Source organism: Sinocyclocheilus anshuiensis, unplaced genomic scaffold (assembly GCF_001515605.1).
Source record: "Sinocyclocheilus anshuiensis isolate Anshui unplaced genomic scaffold, SAMN03320099.WGS_v1.1 scaffold1099, whole genome shotgun sequence".
Classification (NCBI taxonomy): Eukaryota; Metazoa; Chordata; class Actinopteri; order Cypriniformes; family Cyprinidae; genus Sinocyclocheilus; species Sinocyclocheilus anshuiensis.
The window spans coordinates 555,147-579,843 of NW_015546105.1; the positions used below are offsets into that span (position 1 = coordinate 555,147).

A 24,697-nucleotide genomic window follows, 5' to 3' on the forward strand; every position below is an offset into this window, starting at 1 on the left:
AATGATGGGCTATCCTCCTGGAGTACAGTCTTTTTGCTATGATGCATAATGATGGTTCTGTTGTCGCAGTCTCAGAAGACGACTAGCAGCACCATAATAAAAGAAGAATAGGTGACTAAATAGCTGTGTTCAGACATGCAGCAAAAAAAAAAAGGGTTTCTTTTTTTAGGCATATCTGGCTCAAATCCTTTCAGTTTTTTTGCAGTCTTTTTTCTTCTTCCAAACCACATCCATACCCGTTTCCAGATAAATGTTGTGTATGTAAAATCTAATTTATAAAACCAGTAGCGGTTTTTGGCATGGGTGAACCGGGCAGCCGCCTGGGGCGGCATTTTTTCATGATACATGGGGGGCGGCACGAGCAGTTAAAAAAAATAAAAATAATCCTCTGCGCCGCCGCTGCGAAGCAGTTTTCTATTATCTATCATTTCACTGTGTGGGGAATTGGCAAATTGGCATGGCGTGGGGGACAGTTCACCTCTGGGTCTCTCCCAAATGGAACGGACGGGGGGGGGGGATCCACTGTATAGAGCAGCGGGGGAACGTTAGGCCCTGTAATTAGCCAACGGAATTTTCAAATCTGTGTAATTATAATTTAAATCGGACTACTTTTCAAATTGTATTTCATAAACCAACATCTCAGACGTTATGTCAAAACGTTATGGGGTTTCAAATCAAAAAATGACTTTCTGTTACAGAACAGGGCATTGATTTCATACATGTCCACTGTAGAGGACATCCGGACTTAAATTGATTTTGCATCAAGGAAGGCCAGAAAGGTCAGGTTTTAGTTTTAGTTTGTGTTTTCTGTTCTTAGTGCAATAGTGTAATAATTAGATTCTCTTTAGTGTGTTTTCACATTTGTGTGATGAAGGGGTTGTACTATTTAGAATATTTAATCTATATTTTATTTGTATATTATTCTTAATATTTTATATTATTGTTGCTCTCTGCTCTGGTTACATTTTTTTATATATCTGATTGTATATCTTTTTTGGCACATTTATGTATATAGTGTATATTTATTTAAGTTCTGATAACTTATACTGTCATATTTTGTGCAGAATTGTGTTCATTGTCTTTTGGCAATGTTGGAGGGGGAGATTGTGCACCTTAAAAAGTGTGTTTCCTGTTGTAATTGCAATAGTTAAATAACTGGATTCTCTTAAGTGTGTTTTTCAAATGTTCTAATGAAGGATTTGTGCAATTGAGAAATATAATTTTCTCTTTCACTTATGTTGTTATAATAAAATATAACTGTTTGTGCAGAATTTTGTGTTTCTCGCCCAAGGTGTAATTCAATGTAGAACCGCCACTGTGTAAAACTAAAAAAAGCAGCCTTCAAACCTAGCTTGGTAAAGTCAAAACTACCAAAAATATGTATGTTTACAGGAAGTGCTTACAGTAGGTTCACTTCTCACATTATAGTGCTGCAGGAATAAGTCCTAGAACCCAGAAATAATTTTTTTTGCACTTCCTGTTCCATTGTCCTGAAGTCAATACATGAGGCTAACACAAGCTTTGCACATTTTATTCAAGATAACACCACTAGTGATTTAAAAAGAAAAGTTTTTACTTGTCTTGAGAAAGGTGGTTACAAACAAGTGGCTAATTGGGACTACAGAGGTTGGTGGGGGCATTAATGTGATCACCCAGAACAGGAAAACTACTTACTTAGATCTTATTTGAACTACCTACTTAGAAAATCAACTAACTAGTTTGCTTATACAGCCTCATTGTGTTTATACTCTAGGTCGTGTGAGCCATTCTAACTCAAACTTGTAGATTTTAAATAAATATTGAAAGAGAATCATAGTGGGTGATGCTGTACAGTTAACTTTTGGTGATTGTATTTAGACTTCAAAATTCATAAAAGTTGTGTTCATTTGTGAAGATTATCTTGAACAAAATGTTTAAGAACTATAAACCTTTGTTGTTCACAGATCATTTTAGGCAATAATCCAAAAGGAAATGGAAAATCATAATGGCTTTTTGTCAATGGCTATTTCCAGGTTTTTGGGTTGGTCTACGAAAGTACGTCATCCCTGCAGCACTTTAATAAACTCAACTTTAGTCTTTTATTGTACTGTAAGCTAGTTTTTGCAAATGAAAAGCAAAAAATAAATGTTTTCGCCCCCAAGAAATCCAAATGTTCCCTTGTGTGAGTCATATTGGTGCTGACGTTGAGCTAAAAGCATCACTACTGCCACCGCTTGATGAATTGAGCCCATGCATCTATTTGTCTATTTCATGAAAATTTGTGTCATGTATTGATGAAGGCTGCAGTAGGTCAACTCGGCACTGCTCTTGGCAGGCGGACAGCGGATGCTCTTATAAGGAGTATTAGAGGGGATTTCGTTATTCCTTGAGAAAAAATTGGCAGTAGAACAACAGTTTGGTTCCTCTCCAGAGGCACGTTAATTAATGCCATGTGCCACGCTGTCATTGACAGAGAAAGTGGTGAAAATCCTCAACACACTCTCACAGGGAAATGGATTTAGATGAGGGGAAATTATATACAAAAACAGTACGGAGAACAGTAAGACATGAGAAGATTGTATATAGCTGTGGTAGTTTAAGCAAACACACCACATGAGAGATGGCAAATTACTATAGCTCCTGTTTGACTGAAATTATGTGCTTTTTATTGGTTTACTTTTTTCCAATTTGAAAGCAAATTAACTTTATGTTCTAAACCTGTATGACTTTTTTCCTTCTGTTGAACACAAAAGATCATATATGGAGAAATATTAAGTTTCTACCTGGTAACAAAACAATCACAGAGCTTCCCCCTTATATAATGACAGATTCTACCAACATTGTAGATAAAAGGCAAATGCTTAATCGTTTTAATAGTCATTTTATTGCTTCAGGTTTTTTTTTTTTTCAAACAAATAATTATATAAATTCAAATTTAGAATTTGTTGAAGCTGAACGTAATCAATGGACAAGAGAGTTCGCTTTTCAACAAATTACTATTTCCGATGTTTGTTCTGCTTTAAAATAACTAGATGTGAATAAATCGCTAGGTCCTGATCATGTTGCCCCGTTGCTTTTTAAAACTAGTGCCTGGTTTTATTTCTCTTCCACTGACGTATCTGTTTAATCTTTCATTATTAACTAATACGATCCCTAAGATCTGTAAATCAGCATTTGTAGTTCCTCTGTCAAAATGGGGTGATCCTTCTTTAATGGATAACTATAGACCTATATCTAAGCTCCCAATGTGTACAAATGGAAGGTGTTCAGTCAGATCCTCTGGAGGTTGTTAAGGGAGTCCCACAAGGATCTATATTGGGGCAGTTATTATTCAGTATATATATATATAAACTGCCTTTATTTTAATATTGATAATGCAAGGTTCCATTTTTATGCAGATGATACTATAGTTTATTGTTTAGCCCCCTCTAAGCAACAATCTGTGGCTTTTTTACAGACAGATATTATCCAACACAGGTTCTGTGATTTGAAGTGTTGAAAGTTTTAAATGTTGAAAACTCTATTGTTCTTCTGACTTCTCAGGGGAGCCAAATTACTTCAGTGTTAGAGTACAAATACCTGGGTATTATTATTGATAACACATTGCATTTTGGTTGTGTGAAATATGTTGTGCTTTTCATTCAATGGGAGGAAGAAATTAGTGTCCGTTTTTTTTTTCTACCAGTTCTCGATTATGGGGATGTAGTGTATCAGCATGCTCCCTCTTATCTTCTTGCATCCTTGGATGCTTTGTGCCATGGTGCTCTGAGATTTATAACTGATTGTAAATTTTCCAACACATCATTGTGAACAATACAAAAGAGTTGCAAGGCATTCTTTGAGTATTCAGAGGAAAATGCATTGGTATCTATTGATATATAAAGCCATATTGAGTTATTTGCTATTTTAACTCTTTTGTTTTGGGGGGAGGTATTTTCCAAAATTTATTTTGTGTTTTACATAAGAAATACAGTCATACAGTCATAATACAGTCATACAGATTTGGAATGACATGAGGGTGAGTAAACAATGACAGAATTTTCCTCAACAGAATAAAAATACTAACTGACATTGTTGTCTTGCATGGTAAGACACATATACTTTATGTGCATGGCAACAAGGCAGTTTTGAAATCAATGTGAAAACCATGAAAAAAAAAAACACTACTGTTTAAACACGTTGAAAGAAGTCTTTTATGCTCAACAAGGATGCATTTATTTTTATCAAAAATAGAGTAAATATTGTAATAAAAATTGTTACAATTTTAAATATTTGTTTTCTATTTTATTAAATTTTAAAATGCTATTTATTCCTGTAAGGACAATGCTTCATTTTCAGTAGTCATTATTCCAGTCTTCAGTGTCACAGAAATTATTCGAATATACTGATTTGGTGTTCAGGAAACATTCCTTATTATCATAAATCATGAAATCAATCTTAATATTAATAATGCTGCTTAATATTTTAGTTGAAATCATGAAACCATGATTTTTTTAGGATTCTTTGATGAACAAAGTTCAAAAGAACAGCATTTATTTGAAATATACAGGCGCATCTCAATAAATTAGAATGTCGTGGAAAAGTTCATTTATTTCAGTAATTCAACTCAAATTGTGAAACTTGTGTATTACATAAATTCAATGCACACAGACTGAAGTAGTTTAAGTCTTTGGTTATTTTAATTGTGTACGCTCACATTTAACAAAAACCCACCAATTCACTATCTCAACAAATTAGAATATGGTGACATTTTAATACACGAGTTTCACAATTTGAGTTGAATTACTGAAATAAATGAACTTTTCCACGACATTCTAATTTATTGAGATGCACCTGTAATTTGTTTTTGTAACACTGTAGTCTTTACTGTCACTTTTAATCAAATTAATTATTTTGCCAAATAAAAAAAAACTTTCAATAAATAAATAAATCTTACTGACCCTGAACTTTTGGACAGTAGAGTACATTCATAAAGGAACAAACAAATATTTCTGCATGTTGTTGTAATGCATGTGAGCATCCTCAATCTTTTCTTCTGTACAGCACAGGTAACGCTGATCATGACACAAAATGAATCACTGGATGGCACAAATGTCCTTTACACACACAGACACAAACACACACACACAGCTTTTCGTGCACATGCTGGGCCTGATGGTTAACAGGCTGCTCAGCTGACCTTTGTGCTTGCCCTTTTTCTCCTTCTTGGCGCTGCCAGTCTGAGGAGTGGAGGTAGGCGGCTTGGTTTTTTTAGCCGAGCGAGGGGCCTGAACCTCTGCTACGGCTTTAACTTCTTCCTGTTCCGCTTCTTGTACTAAACGAGGAGGTGCAGGATGAGCCAGCAGGAGCAGAGAAGATAGTGTGAGAGAATACAATAAATAAATAAAACACAAAAAAGGGGGAAAAAAGAAAATAAAGAAATGGGTTAAAGTATATGAGGAGAAGAAAGAGAGTTAGCAAAGACACAAAGCAGAAACAAAGCTTACACACAGAAGATGGCTACAAGCACAAAAAATAATAATAATAATAAAAAATATTCCACTGCTCCCGTACACCCCTGGATGCAATTTTAATTGAAGGGGATTCAGTGGCTGTCAGAACAACTGTGAAATCAAAGCTTTGAGGCACAATTCATTCCCTCTCACAGTCTGCTTCTTTTAACTGTCCTTCAAGGGCGTGAACTGCTGAGCTTCCTTCAAGCAACAGATCTGGGAGGATTCATCTGAGTCTATGCACTCATGAAAGTGCATATCACTGTCAGTTAGAAGCTTGTCAATAGCTACAGTACATCACTACCACTGAAAGGCATAAAGAGACAAGCCTGTCAGAATGAGAGAAAGGTGATCAATGGTTTAGTTATGGAAAGAAACCACAGAGACATTGACTTGCTAGTTTTGAAAAGAGAGAGTGACGCAGAGTTAAACAATGAAGTTACTTTTTGTTACTCATGCTTTGAGAGACTGAAGGCGTCAATTCACAGGTGAGTAAAAGCTGCTCTGTTCAGGCTCTGTATCTGTCCCAAATTCTGCATAAAGATGCAATGAAACCCTTAAACGTTGTTGTTGTCATTTAAATGATAGGGCCTAATCATTATTAAAGCTTAATAAGTTAAATAAAATCCACAATTAAAACACAATCATGTAAAGAAATGTTCAAGCAAACACTGAAGGAAGGTGTCGTTTTTTCCAAGATTATAGTCATAAAGCGTGAGAAAGTTGATCAATAATACTGCCTGATTATTATATCATTAAATTATAAATTATATTGTATTATTATTGTCTCATTCACACAAATTGCCAAACCTGATAATTACACAAAGGCCTGTAATTGAGCTTTCATGGAACTGGATATGACCAAATTATGACATTTTAATAAATTTAATAATAATTTCAGATTTGTATTTATAATTTCATATTTCAATTATCATTTTATGCAATAACATCGCTTCTGCAATTCTGATTTTTGTGTAAATGCATTTACTGTATGCCCCGTTGTGCAGCAAAATATTCTGTGCAAATGCACCTTATGAGGTATACATGCCACTTCATATCATCCAATAGGGCTGACAAACACAAATGTACAAAGAAGGAAATAATATGCACAGCATAATCAACTACAGTTACAATTCACTAAAGCTCATGCAGGATGAGCGCCAAAGGTGCTCACTCTTTGATGAGACAGCACAACACTGAGGGAAACACTGTAAATTATTCATAATACTGTATACCGTTAGTATCAACAGACATTCCTATCTTTAATAATGACACAAGCCTGTGAGAAATATAACAGTCCCACAGCACGGGTGTCAAATGATCAGCATCAACTGAATGATAATTTACGGGAATGTTCTGGTTTCAATACCAGTTAAACTCTATCGACAGAATGTGTGGCATCGTGAAAACTGAAAAAATGTAACATGTCCCTCAGCTTGTAAAAAACTAAGGAAAAACTTCTACGGATTCTTCGGAGGTCGTAGGATCGGTCACACTGCAGGAATGTGACCCTACATTTCTGACACAGTCAGAACTTCATCAAATTAATCGGCATGTCATAATAAGCATTCAAAGACTGCTTACAGTTTGCACAGCAGTGCTGTTAGTGTTAACTAAAACAAAAAAAAACTATTAAAAATAGTTTCCAGTAATTAAAATAAAGCTGAAATAAAAAGCCTTGACAGCTAACTGAAATAAAACAAAAGTTTAAGTTCTCATAAAAATGACAAATCTTAAACTAAAACTGATAATATAAGAAAATAATATTAGAATTAGAAGCTAATTCAAAATATTAAACACTACATTAATATTATATAAATAATAGTAAAATAAGACTGGTGCAAAAGGCTTTAAACTAACAAGGTATGTAATACAAACAAGGTAGCTATAATGCCAAACAGAAACATGGCATGACAATGCAGCATGAACGGCTAAAAATAATGTTTGCTCACAAGTCGGCCAAAATAAAGAAAAGGCTTCTTATAGCTCAGAGGAAAGACCCCTGACACTAGCAAATATTTTAATATACAGTGGGTACGGAAAGTATTCAGACCCCCTTCAATTTTTCACTCTTTGTTATAATGAAGGTGTAGAACCATCTCAAGGATGATCAGAAGAAATGGACAGCACCTGAGTTAAATATATGAGTGTCACAGCAAAGGGTCTGAATACTTAGGACCATGTGATATTTCAGTTTTTCTTTTTTAATAAATCTGCAAAAATGTCAACAATTCTGTGTTTTTCTGTCAATATGGGGTGCTGTGTGTACATTAATGAGGAAAAAAAAATAACTTAAATGATTTTAGCAAATGGCTGCAATATAACAAAGAGTGAAAAATTGAAGGGGGTCTGAATACTTTCCGTACCCACTGTAGATGATTGAGGTCTGCATTGACATTGTAGGAAGAGTTTATCTAGCACTGAGCAGTCTGGGACAGAGATCAATAGTGTAACTCAAGCCAGTACTGCTGGCAGTGCGAAGAATGGCAGCATTGTTTGCCGAACAATCAGCAAACAAGCATTTCCATTTTCAATCACCGGCCTTTGTGAACCACTCTGTTTGAGCAGCTTGGGTCGATATTGGCATGTCAGCGTAATGCCAGCTTGGAATAACGTCCCATGCCCTCAAGAGTGAACGTGACCCTTGAGTCTCTGTGGCATTATGGTTATTTGAAATATTATGAGAGAGTTTTTTTTTTTTTGTACCGTGGTAAATGGTGCTGCTGTTGCCGCTGAGGTAGCTCTCCACAAGGGGAGCCTGTTCTTCTGACTGCCGGGTCCTGCGCACTCGAGAGCGCCCGTCCAGATTAGACTGCACCATCAGGGGCTCCTGACGTTTCTTTTTCTGCTTCTGTTCCAATAAAGCTCGCTACAAACAGACACACATTAACAGACACATACACGTGATCGTTAGTGTGGAGTCAGTGTACAGCCAAACATTACAGTATAGTATTGAAAAACAGCTTTGAGATTTACAGTACTTGTGCTACATGGCACAGTGTGAAGAGAAAATCAATCAATGACTACACGTAACTTCATCTGTTTTTCCTTTAAGCATACGTCTGACATGAAAGAAATACTAAAGTGAAATGTGGGAACAAGTAACTGGCACAAAATATATTTATTTCTGAGAGAACTGCCTCTAGTAGTTGCAGTTTAAATCCCATCTTGCCCGACAAAAAAAAAAAAAAAAGCATCCCCAAGACGTAACAAAACGCTGCCCAAAATTACTGCAGTATTACAGCAAGTATTTTTATTAATGAACATTCTTCATTGTACATGGCAAAGCTTCTGTACTTCTGTGCTTCTGCCACAGTTTATATGCATCTTCTAAAGAGATTATTTGCAAAAAAAATAGAGCTAGAGATGAGGACAGGATGCACTGTAAGTTTTAACCTCAGGGATGCATTCTGTTGTAATCTTTCTATATAAATAATACATTTCTTTCAATATCAAAAACTTAATCGCAGAAGGATACTGCTGTGCACGGATGTGAAAAGCATCTGCAGCATTTTCTGAAAACCTAAACAACTGATAAGCTAAAGAAATCTTAATAATAATCATATACTGAATGCTTGTGTAATTAATTTTGCTATTCTCTATTTCTCTTTATGTAAGTCATAATATTCTGCATTACAGTAATTAATTTGAATATCCATTATATGCAAAATATATGAATAAAAGATGGATTAGTTGCATATATATGACAAAAACCTACACCACACACACAACCATTAAATTGATCAAAGATGACAGTAAAGACAGTTATAATGTGACAAAAGATTTCTATTTCAAATAAATGCTGTTCTTTTGAACTTTCTACTCAACACTGAATATTATGCAGCACAACGGGTTTTTAACAATGATAATTAGAAGAAATGTTTCTTAAGAAACCAAATCAGCATATTAAAATGATTTCTGAAGGATCATGTGACTCTGAATACTGGAGAAATGGCTGCTGAAAACTTTGCTTTGCCATAACAGGAATAAATGTAACATATATTAAAATAGAAGTTATTTCAAATTGTATTAATTCACAATATTACTGTTTAACTGTATTTTTGGTCAAATAAATGCAGCCTCAGTGAGCAGGAGACTTCTTTCAAAAACATTAACATATATCTAAAAAGGGCTAAGACAACTAAACAAGTTATCTTTCTCAACCGCTCAACCAAAGCTCTACGACTCACAGCACTGAAGAGATTTCCATTCTATAATTTAACCTTGACAAATCTCTGATGAGGTCTAACTGACCTCAAGTAGTCTGACAAGTCACTCTTAGACATTTGCTCTAATGAAGACATGAAATTCTTCACAAAGTAAAAACATATTTTAAGCAGTGGTTCTCCTCTCCATCAATGAATGAGGTCCATCAATGAAAAGAATAAGTAACAAAGTTAGAAAAAAAGCACTGAAATAATGTTTAAACCTTGGAAACGTTTGAGTTTCAACAACAATGGAACGGAGTCACATAAAGAACCACTTGGAACGCACAGACTGTGTCGCTTCTTCATAAAACTTTCAATGTCCTAGAGCTAAAACCAGCCATTACAACATGCCTTCCCTTCACACATGACTGCATGTTCATCCCAGCATAGGTTTCCCCACACAACATTCTTCACTTTCGCAGCAACCTGACATTATGTACAGCTATAGCCAAGAGTTCTGGGGAGATCCCAGTGCTGGAGTCTATTAAACATTAAAGGAATCCTTGTGCGTATAGTGGGCTTGAGACCAGCAGCAGGTCTGTCCAGTCAGGCAGAAAAACACCCTCCCCTGTGCTAGCTGGTGGGTGTGCAAATGGAAAATCTTTAAGAGAGAAAGGAACCTATTACCACAGATTATGCAAGCAGAAAAACACCAGTAGCTGCTATAAAAAATCCATATATTAAGCCTTTTTTTAATTTTCATTAGTGCTGGGTTAACAATATCAATGAATCAATTTTAATCAATCTTCATTTTGATGAACCAATATAGATTTTCTAAATTACAATAATGTTATTTTTGTCTGTGCTGTTTTCTGATGACGCATGAACAAAACTTTACTAAACATTATTTGCAGCATGTCTCCCATCCAATAATCACACTAAACTCAGTAGCGTGTTTAGGCATCACGCAATTGCATAGGGCCCTTGCGGAATGCAATTTCTACCAAGGGGGACCCCCAGGGACCACGTGCTTAGGGCCACATACCCCTGACTAAGCTTTGTGCTTTGTGTGTGATATTCAATAAATATCACCAAAACAATAAAAGGTTTTACCTTTAGGAAAGCCATTCAATGTCTAATGCTCATTAGTAAACTAGAAAAAACAAGAGAGAGGAGAGGTTTGATAAATAAAAACCCTATATTAAATATTCATTATATTTTTACTTGTTAGTGATGTCTTATTTATTGTATACTGGAAAAAAATCAGTGTAGAAACATTTCACTCAGAAATTGGCAGTAAATTTCACAAAGAAATTGCAAATAATAATAAATGTGAATTAAACACGAAATTTTGAAGTAAAGACTGAAAGAATTTTCTTGTAAAATGTACTACTACCCCAATAATTGTTTTATTTGCAACTTTGGAAAATACTTCACAGTGTAGCTATGTTTGAATATAAATGAGTGAAAATGAGTTTAAATGTACATTGTAGAATGTTGAAACAATTATATCCTTAAAAAGTTTACATAAAACTGGATTATATGCAATTTAAACTATTGAACACAACTCTTGTTTTATTTGAGTGTTGATCATTATATCTAAAAATAAATAAATAGCCATGAATTTGGTTCATCTTAACCTTTAACACTATAGTAATGCACAGTAATGAGAGATGGTGTAATGGTGTAATGCAATGTGTTTATGTGGTTTAAGGTTAAAAAAAAAACATTATTTTCCATATAATGTACATTATTGTTTCTCCTCTATGCCCCGTCTTTCTGAAACACGTCGATTTTTACAAAGCTCATCGTTCTAAAAAAGCGAGGTGTGCTCTGATTGGCCAGCTATCCAGTGCGTTGTGGATCATCCCATCATCGGTTCTCTTTTAGCAGTTCAGTCAATGTACTGTTAGGAGTAACTGAATAACTCGGGATATTGGTTTATTTCGCGTCAGAGGGAGTGTCAGGCACGTTTATAAACCGAATAACTTAAGTAATTTGTGGATTAGTGCATATGCAACTTTACAGATCTTCTTTATGCACCAAGAGCTTGTAACACTCCAAAGAGAAAGGAAAAATTTTTATCGCATCATATGACCCCTTTAAAGAAAAATTGACATGCACTGTACCTTATATATATCCAAAATCAGAATCAAATCAAATCCAGAGGTTGTGAATCGGAATCAAACAGATTTGTGCAATATGTGTATATACACAGTCTTCTTTTCATAATATCATAGAGATAGCATTAAAACAAAAGCGAAAATCCTTTGATTTGAATCCTGTGATTTGGTTTGGCTCTAAAATGTGTCATCCTTACGCAGAGACACTGAATTCCTGTGTTTTTAATAATGCTTCATGTTCGTACAAGATTGCATCTCCCCCAGGGGCTTCTATACAAAGCTCGTTCTATTGGCGGAACCTTGTAGCTTGGGGAAACATGCCTTTGTGCAGTGCGCACAGATCTCCATATTGATGTTCTAATAAAAAGTTGTTTATCTGCGAACACATTGCCTAAACATGTTCGCCGTCTGTGCTCTCCACTGTTCTCAGAGCTGATGCTAAACAGTGCTGCCAAATAAACCATAACATTTTCAGTATCATTGAAAGAGATTGCTCGGAATATGCGCTCATGCAGCACCTTAAAATTCATTGAAATGCAGTGGTCAAAGACTCCTGAGGCCATAGAGAGCACAAAGAGGCTGGTTGAGGTGATGCTCAACAATTTCAGGCTTGGCTCCTTCAAGGTTATTATGCAAAGCAGACAGGCAATAAAGATGGTAATTTGTTCTCATGGTCTTGTGAAGAGTGTGGGAGGTTCATTAAAGAGCAGCCGAGTGCTGTGGGCTAAACCTATTGGCTTGAGTCGAGATTTGGAGCACATTATGTGTGTCTCCCTATCCAGCTGCAGAAACCTCTGGTGTTTACAACACAACAGCAGACAAACAGATGCAAAGCACCCTCGAGGAGATATCCTCCAAACTCCCCCACTGCAGAGGCAAGGAACACGAAGGTTTGCGTTCCTAATGTTCGCAGCTCATTAAAATCCTATCTCCCATCTACAGCCCACCTCTAGACCTTTTGGACAGCTGAAGAGAGGAAGGACTTTGACAGACTAAAAATTCTGTGCTGTCAGTTTTCTCTGAAAAAAGGCTTCAAGGCTGAGGCGGATGCTCTTTCTGTCTCCTCTAACACCCTAAATCTGTCCCAGCTTTGTAGTTCTGATACTTTGAGAATACGTCACTAAATCTTTTTATATCTGTCTGAAATTTGAAAGCAAACCAACTAAATCTGTATGAATACCCCAGATACCCTGATCTTGATACTGCTACTTGCAATTATTTTACTGGATGTCACTAGTATTTCAAGATTAATTTCTAATCATGTTGAATTATGAACTACATCTCATAATAATCATGTTAAATTATGAAATTCAATTTCTGAAAGAAAAAAAATGGCTTGCTCCTCAGTGTAGTAAAAATGACTTTTGCCATTTGTGTTAGGGTTTTGGCTTTGCCATTATAGAAACAAATGACATGTTAACATATATTAAAATATAAAAGTTATTTTAAATTGTAAAAAATGTAACCATATTGTACTTTTGATATAAATAAAAAAGACGTCTTTCAAAAACATTTAAAAAAAAGTGTTCCAACCCCAAACTTTTGAATTGTATTGTAGGTGGTGAGTATAAAGCTAAGCAAGAAAACAACAACTATGGTTGGAAAAACAATAAACCAATGTGAGACACAGATAAAGAAGTCAACACAGTGGAAGGCACAGCTAAATATGTTAGCTAACTAGTCTATACAAAGCAGCTTAATAATAATTCAGATCATTAATAAAATAAAATAATTTGTAGTATTGTTGCAGTGTCCATCTTGTTGCTAGGTTGACTGTTTTAAACTGCATGCTGTAATGGACTATTTTTCTTAGTTTAAGGTTCAAGCAAATCTACAAAAAATATATTTAAATACTTTCAACTTGTATGAAAATTTTATGTCCAAGTATTTATTTATTTGTAAAGAGCAGGATATTGTACAGTCAGCTAGTCACATCAAAAAACAAACAAAAAAAAACTTCCTAAATTCCTACATTCCTTCAGTGTTTTGCACTGCTCCTGGTCAGGGTTTAATTCAAACTGTCTGTACATTATGCCTAAAGCCACATTTTGTCTAAAAAGCCCTTCTAAAGAAATTTGAGAAAAATGATATGCTTCTGGCAAAGAATAACTAACTCACAGAGTAACTAACATGGACTGTCCAAAAACTTTGTGAAGTTTTCCAAGGAACCCATCTGCTGTTCTTAGAGTCTAGTGTGTTAAATAACAAAGGATTATCAGCATACCAAATGCAAACCACAAGGCTAATGAAGACCACAGAGGAACGAGTCTGGCTAACTGAATCAATCTTGGCATAAGTTTTCAAAGCTATCTGGGGCAAGTCTATTGAAGTAACAGCACATAACGTAAGGCAAAGGGACTGCTGGCATATGGAATCTTATCAAAGCCATTTTCTTTAAACTGTCTTGAGAATATGTTTCCGTGACGTGACTCCTCAATAAACGGTTTCTCTCTCATTGATCTGTTTCTACCTGTTTTCCTTTTGTTCATTCTTTTTGAATTTATCTCATTTCCTTTGAGCAGAGCCTTCTGTACACAGTGCTGAAAAGAAACCAAAGGAAGACTTACCTGTCTGTCCAGCTTCTGTTGTCGTAGGTTCGTGCCCTCATCATCCAAGGTGCTGCAGGAGGACAAAAACAAGATTAATGGGAAAACCTCACAAAAAAAGATGTGCCACAGTGAGAGTAGCGCCAACAGAGATGAAACTTACTAGAGGTCCTTTTGTGTATACAAAGATGGTCCAGTGTCAAGAGAAGCATACAGTAAAAGAAAAATGTAACCTATCAATGATTTAACAAAAGGTGCTCTTTACAGATGCAATTCCTTACTGTTCATGCTTTCCACTAAAACCTCTGCTGCACAGGATATGACATCAGTATTCAGCATATCTTAGCTCATACATTATTGAAAAAGCAACTCCGGTATTATCATATAAACGAATCACACCAGTCGCTCTTTATTTACTAGTCATTAAACCTAAAATATAGGCAGAACAGTATATAAATAGTACGTATGAACATCATTTTTTACATGACACAGACAGCGCTGCTGTGTTGATCTTGCCTATGACTCATTGTGCTCTTTCAGGTCCTGTGAGGAGGGAGGTCTTTGGTGAGGCTTTTGTGCTCTGCCTGTCCCTCCTCTCATTCTCTTTAATCAGCAATGACACATTCACTCCAGACCTCCTTATGCATTTCTGCTGCCTGTTATTGTTGAACCAAAAGCTGTGTTAATTAAATGGCAATGGAGGGCTTCCTCTGTGGCTGTGGTGGGTCATGCGGAGAGAAGAAGTGTGACAGATCAAGGGTGGTGTGGAAAAGGATTTGTGCTGTATAATCTGTACAGCACAACCAGGGTGCTGGTTTTAACATTTGATAGGAACATATTTCACAATCAACCCGGGTATAGAGATGCCCAGTTACAAATACTGTAAAGAAATCAAGAATTCTGTTATCTTTGCTATCCATGTTGATTTGGCTCCCCTCTGGATGTCATTAGACAATAAAGAAATCATTAAAAAAGTTTTACAGCGGTTCAGAACACCACGGGCATTTACTCATTTCCTTGATGACATTATAAACACAAACAAACATGCTAATCATACACTCTCATTTTTATAGGTATTTAGACAAATAAAATGGCAGACAGAACAATAGATAGAACGATAAAAAGACAGACAGACAGATAGATAGATAGATAGATAGATAGATTAGGGGTGACCCCGAATAGTCGAAGATTCGATGTTTCGATAGGAGGAGCCTGATTCGACTACCAATCTCACAGTCGAATATTTGTGGGGTGTTATGATCATGCCATTTTGGCTATATGGGGGTGCTCAAATGTCTGATTTCACATAGATATTTACCCCGTTTGTATCTGCGAGGCGTCCGTTACACATGTCCCTCTGTGTTAACGTAATTGTTAATTAATTAACGTTAATTAATTAACGACTGTCGAATGTCTGACTTGACTCTTGGTGATGTATTTTGCCCCGCCCCCATAACATATGATTTGACTATCAGTCGAATATCGGCAAGATTCGAAAATTCCGATTCGACTATGAGAATCCTTAGTCGGGGACACCCCTAATATATATATATATATATATGTATATGTATATATATATATGGGGTATATACTGTATATATATATATATTAGGGGTGTATATATATATAAATTTGAACAAAATAATTGAAAACATTATTTGTATGCAGGAGTAACTAATGACATGTCTCATTCATCAAGACTTGTTTCTTGTTTGCTGCTCTCTCCGGATCAGCGGTAAAGCGAACGCAAATTTGAATGTTGCATTGTGATGATCCAACTTTCAAAGGTATACTTACATTATCCCTACAGTTGATAGATAAGTCTTTGCCAGTTTCACAATCGCAAGTGACAGCGGAGTGTGAGCAGCGTGTGTTGCTGCCCATATTAATGAATGAGTGTTCACATCAGAAGTGTGACGGCCAACCCTCATTCATCAACATGAACAGCAACAAAATATGTTAACACTGTTGCTTGCCATGTGAAACAAGCGTAATAGACATAGCTGAATCATTATCATTTAGGAATAAGATTGCATGGTCAGTATCATGATCTTTTAACGATTAATCGTGCAGCACTAAAAGACAGGCGAACAGAGAGAAAGACAGACGTACAGTTATAACATTTTTCATAACCAAACCAGTACTAACAAGTCTGGATCAACACGGAAATTCATGTTGCTCTAAGCTTGTCTTTTCAGGAGGATTATACTAGTGTCTTTCTTCCTCTCTCGCTCGGATGGATATTCCAGTGCCTAGCTGCAAAGAACTTAGAGTCTCTACTTTTCTATTTAAACCTGAGAAATCTCACTCTCTATGGACTGCCAACACTGACACCATTTTTATCACACATGCACATGGGCACGAAGATACATGCCCACGAACACACACTCATTCAGAAATACTGACACCTATTCTGGTAACTCACACACTTACTCAAACCTCGAGATACAGAAATAGTCATGCTTATTTGCACACATTCATGAACTCCCTTCTAAAGCTAAAATACATATATGCACACACGCACAAAGCATAGTGCCTAATGTTAGCAGTCAAGGGTGTCAGTTCCCATCAGACTGTCAGATAATGACATAAACAGAGCGGATTTAATGAGGGTCAACAAGGGATGAGAGATAAATTGATATGTTCTGACAGCTGCCTGCAATGTGCGGTAGAATTTCTCTCCCTCACCATCAAGCTTCACTGATGACAGTGACAATTCACTTTGTGTGTCATTGTGTGTGTGTGTGTGTGTGTGTACCTGGTATTTATCAAGTTATGGGGACCAAATGTCCCCACAAGGATAGTAATACCAGTAAATTTTGACCTCTGGGGACATTTTCGAGGTCCCCATGAGGAAACAAGCTTATAAATCATACAGAATGAGTTTTTTTGAGAAAGTAAAAATGCACAAAGTTTCCTGTGAGGGGTAGGTTTAGGTGTAGGGTTGGTGTAGGGCAATAGCACATACAGTTTGTACAGTATAAAAACCATTACGCCTATGGAATGTCCCCATAAAACATGGAAACACAACATGTGTGTGTGTGTGTGTGTGTGTATGTATGTGTGTGTAATGAAATTAGAAAATAACATTTCTTGATTTGCATGCAGTACTTTTAACTGCTAATTCTCATCAAAACAAATACAATGCACTACAGAAAGAAACAGTAAATATTTTGTTTAAAAACAAAACAAAACAAGCTATGACCCACAAGAATGTTCAAGCATTGAAAGCATTCTCTACAAAATAATACTCATTTTTGTTTTGTATTCCAGCAAAAATATCTTTAAAAAAAGATTATCTAAATTAACTCAAGAAGTAAAATTGCATAAGACATCAGACAAGGCCTGTTTTTAGAGAATAGATCTTAAATTAAGTTCACTTTTCTTTTGCTTCTTTTATATTGCATGGAGAAAAAAATATTTTGAGAGTAAGTGATAACAGAATACTTTTTTCCCCTTTAAGCAGTAGGGATGATTGTGTATTTCTTTACACTACTCTGCTACACAGTTTAAGAATAAAGGTCAGTCACACTTTCGAGATAGCTTTAAAGAATTTCTATAGAGTTATGCAAGTATTTTTTTTCTTAGCGCCACATCTTTCTTTCTCAGTGCTTTCCGCCTGCAATGGGACTCTTATTTTGATTCTGTCTTTTCACAACTATCTGCTGCAATTCACTGAGTGTCACGGGAAACAACTGCAAAACAGAAACTCTACATGGATCAAGACTCTGGAAAATTGCCTCAAACTGTTTTTTGAACATTTTTTCAGTGTATCCAAGGACATTTTTGACTGTGGAAAAAAAGCAAACTTGAAACTATCCATCTATCTATTATGGAAGCCAGTTTCCATCACAGAATAAAAAACATTTTTTAAAAAGATTCAAACACTGGATTCAAACTTTTCTCAGAGTTTAACATCAGAATTTACATATTTGCTTACTAATTTACCTTTTTTTTTGGTCACACTTTATTTTAAGGTCTAATTCTCACAATTAACAAACTATTAACTATGATTTTTGACTCAATAAACTCCTAATTTGCTGCTTATTAATAGTTAGTAAGGTAGTTGTTAAGTCTAGGTATTGGATAGGAATAGGGATGTAGAATATGGTCATGCAGAATATGTGCTTTATAAATACTAATAAACAGCCAATATGTTAATAATAGGCATGCTAATAAGCAACTAGTTAATAGTGAGAATTGGTCCCTATACTTAAATGTGTAACCTTTTTTTTTTATTTAGAGGACATTTGACTGATCAGGCCAAGATTCTGACAGACTGTGGCAGTATAAAAAACAACATGCGTTTATGTACGTGCACACTAGTACATAATGTTCAAATGGAAAGCAGGCAATGGTACTTATCTTTCCATGTTTGTGAATAACAAGGCCCTTAACCCCCAGCGAGCTCTGTGTATGTGTGTGTGTTTTTGTAGGTCTGTGACCTACCAGAGCACACTGGCTCTCTAATAAACTAGCCAAGGCTGTGAAATTAGTGTTTGTGATGCAGAAGGTCCAGCTAAGGCAACATGAGCTACGCCAGTGTGATCTCTAAACTCAATACATTTTACATAGCAAGCCCCATCTGCAGGGGAGGAGATGCTCATCACACCAGGAAAAAAAGCCATGAAGGGCCCAAGGGCTCTGCTGACTGAGGGAGACATTAGAGAAGGACACATTCGCTGCCTGTGCTCACTGCCGTTTGTTTCCCTAGTCCTTTAGACTAAGTAATGTAGGGGGTGTCAAACATAAGAATATTGACTACCATCACAAAGGCAGAGATCCAGATCTTGCTGCATTACCAGTCTGCCTGAAAGCAAGACACTTAATTGAAAATCACCCTACTGCTGCTTCTCTAATTATTGACCTACTTTCTTTTTGGATGGAAATCATTGCCTGAAATTCACATATGAGTAATTCAACTGTTCAACCACAGCTCTAGTGTACAATATGTAAGATGTAGTGTTTTATCTATGAGATCAGCCTTTTGCAAGGCAAATCTCTGTCCCATTCCTAACTAAATACAAAAGATTGATCAGCAGTGTTATAGAAAAACATCTATCAAAATACTTTTATAAACCTTAAGAAACACTAGTGACAAACAAAGAACATTCCAGAGAAAAAAAGCTATTGCTCATAGGTTGCTCTTTCATGCCCAAGGAAACTTGATGGAGTTATTGGATGATTAATTGCAGATTTCAGTATGTTAGCAAAGAACTATAGATAGATAGAACGGTTTGAGATGTTGAGATCTCTCAAGGAGGCACATGTGTGATTACTATTGTCCTACTAGGCATATTCTCCCAAAAATGCAGATGATGTCATTATTTACACACCCTCATGACATTCCAAAGCTGCATGACTTTCTGTTTTCTGTGGGACACTAAAGATGATATTTGGATCCCAGTGATAACATTGGACTGCATTGCTTTCATTAAAAATATTATTTTCTGTTCTGCAGAAAAAGGACTTACAGGTTTTGAACAACAGAAAATTATAGTAAATTATGGAAGAATTTTCTAAAGGTTCAAATCACCCTCCTTTTAATCCCACTACTGACTACAACAAACAAGTGAGAGATATACTTTATGATTTTATTTTCTACAGGTTTATTTAAAACAAATGACTCATGTATGCTTCTCTTTCCATTACGGTTCCCTTGAGCTCCTCAAGTGCCAAAGCTCGTTAGATTTCTCCGATCCATTCAGGTCACAATCACAGACCTCACACACAAGAAACTGGGGTGTGGGAGAGGGCAGATCTTCACAATAAAAACACACTCCTCTAGAGACCGTCTTAGACCCTCCAGGGTAGGTCGAGCGGTACCTTTAGCTCTTTGCAACAAGCAGCAAGTGCTCCCTGATGTAATCTTCCAAAGAAAGAGTGGAGGAAAGTGGGCTTGTAACTTATAGCAACCAAGAGCCAATGAGAGAGCAGAGGCAGTACAGCCATGGCAATGAGGCTCCTATAAGAAGCAGCAACAGACATGCCTCCAACAGTAAACATAAATCAAAAGCATGGCTATATTAGGGGTGTGCGATATTGACAAAAAATAATATCTCGATATTTTCTGGGATTTTATCGATGACGATAATTAGACGATATTTTGCTGAGTGTGTTATTGTGCTGGTAACTTAAGGACTGCCGAAGACAGCTGACTCATAATGTTTTTAATATTCTTCATATTCTGTGTGGTGGTCAGTTCATACTGATAGAAATTAATCTTTTCCAATAAGTTTAAACTGATTTTTACATTTTATGGGCATTTTTACCTTTATAAAATGTCAGATTCTTACATTTAATCAGGGAATTAGAATAATAAGACATTTGGGCTGTTACCAAGCAAATTAAATCAACAGAAGCTGCATCTGAAGTGGCATTTAGATGTATTTACACACATGTATTTTGTTTAATGCAAGACATGAATGCATTTAACCTGCAATTGCAAATGCATAAATAATGTTTTGATATATTAAACATAAAACGTTGAATACTGATATTTGAAATGATTTAAAACATGAAAAAAATCTATTAAAAAAAAAGAAAAAGCCGACATGTGAAATTAAAACCGCCAACAGGTGGCAGCAAATCGCTGTTAATAAGTGAGTCATTGCGATTGAACCGAATCATTTAAACGGTTGATTCATTCAAGAACGAAACACCGTCATGTTGCTCAGAGACACAAAACAGCGCTGTGGCTGTATTCGGGATGATTTTTGTTGGCGAAATAGAGCAAAAACAAGCAATATGGTGTCTAAAACGTAAGTCTCTTAATTAACTTATTGTTTATTGAATTCAATGTCACATTTGTAATCAAACGGCACTCTTCGTGTGAAATTGAATAACTATATGAAGTGGTATAAATATATAAATTTTCTGCCATCATGTCTTGAATTTGTGATCATTCTAAATGCATTTTAATAGACTGAATCATGCAGTGAAAGAAAACACACTAAATGCGCTCACGCACTAGTCTAGACTTCACGTAATGTATGCGTGCGCTCTGTAGGGATGTTTTGAATGGTTTTTGCAAAATACTCGATAATGTCAAATCGTACATCGTTAAAACAACAGTTACGATATTATCGCAGACGATATATATCGCACACCCCTAGGCTATATTACTATTTACACTCATAATCACTGATCATACCACACCTAAATTACAAGTTATTAAAAATATAAAGCAAAATATGCAGAGCATTCTGAAAAAAATTTATTATGAGATATGAGCTTGGGTTATATTAGGGAAAGACTCTATTACTTGTAAATTTTGACAATTTCATCAAGAAGTGTCACAAAGCAAATCAGCAAAAAAAATTCACCAGGAAATCAATATACAAAAACGGTTGTATCTGTAATATGTGAGGCTCGATAGATAGATAGATAGATAGATAGATAGAGAGATAGATAGATAGATAGATAGATAGATAGATAGATAGATAGCATTCAAAAGTTTGGGGTCAGAATTTTTTTTTTTATAAATTTATACTTTTATTCGGCAAGGATACATTTATTTGACAAAAAGTGACGAAGACATTTACAGTGTTACAAAATAAATGCTGTTCTTTTGAACTATCTACTCAAAGAATACTGAAAAAAAAAACACGGTTTCTGCAAAAATATTAAGCAAAACAGCTTTACGGATTTATAAAGGATCATGTGACAATGATGACTGCGACTGAAAGTTCGGCTTTGCCATCACAGGAATAAACTACTATATTTTAAAATATATGAAAACATATTTTTAAAATTGTAAAATTTTAATAAGACTTACAACATTATTTGTAATAATATTTAATATTTAATTTCACAATATAACTGTTTTACTGTATTTTTGATCAAATAAATGCAGCAGCCTTAATTATTATTAAATAAATCAGAATAAATGTAGTGCAATAAACATTACTGCAACATTACCCATTGTAACTCATGTTTTACATATGCATGATTGAAATGCTTTTTTTTTTTTGTGTATGGTTGTTTTTTTTTTTAGTTAGGAAAGTTGGGAACTCACAAATTATAAATATATCTTTGAAAAATCTCATCTATGGTAGCCAGTTATAGTTCTAAAAGTTCTCAAAGCATAAAAACACAAACAAAAAACACAAACAACATAAATAGAGCCATAACATTGACAGACAAGGTATAGTGACAATGCAGCAGTGACAGTTACGTCAACTGGCTCAGGAAGGGCCATATTTATTGCTGAGCCCTGTAATAGATTTAATTTTCAGATCAGCTGATATAAACAAAACCTCAGCAGCAACTACACAACCAGACACTCACAAACTAGCTCTGAGCACTCAACTAGCAGCATGAGAAACATGAGAGTACAACAGATAAAAGACAAGGACGAGAGAATCACCTTTGCAGCCCTGTCAGCGAGCCACTCATTATACATTCATCATCCTATTTCCCCCATCAAAGACACCTATCCTCTCCAACCAAACACACATGCTCACTCTCTCACCAACAAACAGATGTACCTGTAAGGGATCCAGTCAGATGAGTGTTTGGAGCTCATATCTGTACGTGCTGAACAGGTTCAGAGCGCAGGGGTAAGGGTAGCAGCAGCAGAGTAGGACAGTAGCAACGATGCCAACAACAGAGCCCATGCAGCCCAACCATTCCCTGCACTTCTGTCTCCGCTATCTACAGATCTACAGTCTCTTCCATTCACACAGCTCCTGCCTGCAGTCTGCAATGGATCCTTTTCATTGTGAGCCAGACTCAGCTGCCTCAGTGTGACTCCAGTTCCCTCGACATGTGCTGTTTTTTTTTCTGTTTGTTCACAATCCCTCGTGTTTTATTCTTCCATTCACCTTCACTGTGTGTCTCTCGTCATCGTCTTATACGCTGCTCTTTGTACTGTGGCTTTCACTCACTGTGCTTTGTACCGACTGCCTCCTTCCCTCCCTTCTCTCTCTCACCCTTACGCTCGCTCTCTCTCTTTCAGACCACTGTCATTATAACGTTACATGCAGTCCTAAGAAGGGGAGAACATATAAGAGTGAATCCCTTTTGTCTAGCTGCTTTGATGTTCGTCGCGATGCTCTGCTGATCCATCAACACACACACACACAGATACACATGAGGCTCTGAAAAGCGGGAGCCTCAAATGCGTTTTCTGAGCCATGATTTATTCATCCCTTCATTCAGCACTGGGCTCATTAACATGGGACAGAGCAGCACAGTTGTAGTTGTCTTTGATTTAACATGCTAAATCCAAACTCAGCATATTATTTTTTCTTTGTTTATTGGCTTTCCTCTTTTTTTTTTTTTTGGTCCCTCTGGTACTTCACTCAGCTAAATGAGGATCTGACTTCATATACATATTTTAATATCAGCATTATCACACCGCCTTCATTAGCTGCCATGAGAACAAAGGTAAATGAACTCATCACCATTGTGGTTGTTGTATTTTAATGCCAAAATCATTGAATTTGATTCATTCAACATTCAATTCAGAATTCAAGAATGATGCATGACTTCTGCAGCAGTTTGTAATAATTTATGCTAATTTTAATTCATTTGAATTTTCATTCTAAATGAAAAACAATGTTATTCAGCTTCCTGTATGGTTTTAAATTATATGCCCTTCTGTATTTGTCTCAAACGCACTCCTGTACGCCGTCGTGTTTCTCTGTAATATCCTCATGCAGCCTGAAGTATATTCTGTTTTAATGTATATCAGCTTCCTCACCTCTCCTCTGGACTCCCTCATCTTTCTTAGTGTCACACTTAGTCATGTTGATTTAGTGCATGGCTCAGGCACATACTCTTCCTTAACCAGTAAAATGCTCTTGGTGCTTTGTGTGTGTGCTGTTTTTGCCAGTTAAATGAATCATAATATAAGCAGAAAACAGCAAGAAAACAAGTAAAACTACAGCACATTACTTTAGGAAAGAACCATGCATTAAACAAGTCTCATGTAATAGCACCTTTGACTAACTGGCAAAAGATCTGGGGTCTCATGTATAAAACTTAACGTAGATTTCATCCTAAATGTGTGTGTACTCACAAAAGCTAGATTTTGCATACGTACAAAAGTTTTCAGATTTATAAAGCCATGCGTACGCCAGAACCTGCACAAAATTCCATTTGTAATACCCACTCAGCGGAAGATTGTGCGTACATGAATCTCCACCCCGTCTCCTCCCCGAAATAGCCATATATGGAGCTTACAACGCCTAGTTTTAATATGCATAACGTCATCTGCATATCATTTCCATGCATATTTCCATCCACGTGACACCATGTTTAATGCAGTTTTAAGGGTAGCCTACAACACGTTAGGAAAATATGAGATACAGACTATAAATGCGTTTTGAGACATCACTATTCTAATTTATGCAATTTGCCTAAAAGGTAAACATATATTTTAGAATGTTTATAGCCTATATTTT

At 36.0% G+C, this 24,697-nt stretch overlaps 1 protein-coding gene across 2 annotated transcripts in view; it reads right to left on the reverse strand.

Annotated features, from left to right (window-relative positions):
* The window catches only part of tub (TUB bipartite transcription factor), a 99,659-nt gene that overhangs the window by 10,707 nt on the left and 64,255 nt on the right, over positions 1–24,697 (reverse strand). The window contains exons 1-4 of one of the 2 annotated variants that reach the window (XM_016502343.1): positions 22,778–23,210; positions 14,310–14,361; positions 8,178–8,340; positions 5,159–5,293 (exon numbers count right to left, since the gene is read on the reverse strand). In XM_016502343.1, coding sequence (XP_016357829.1) covers positions 5,159–5,293; positions 8,178–8,340; positions 14,310–14,361; positions 22,778–22,815 — 388 coding nt within the window. In that variant the 5' untranslated portion in view covers positions 22,816–23,210. Of the gene's footprint in view, positions 1–5,158; positions 5,294–8,177; positions 8,341–14,309; positions 14,362–22,777; positions 23,211–24,697 lie in introns of those variants that run through there. The other variant, XM_016502342.1, reaches the window with a different exon arrangement.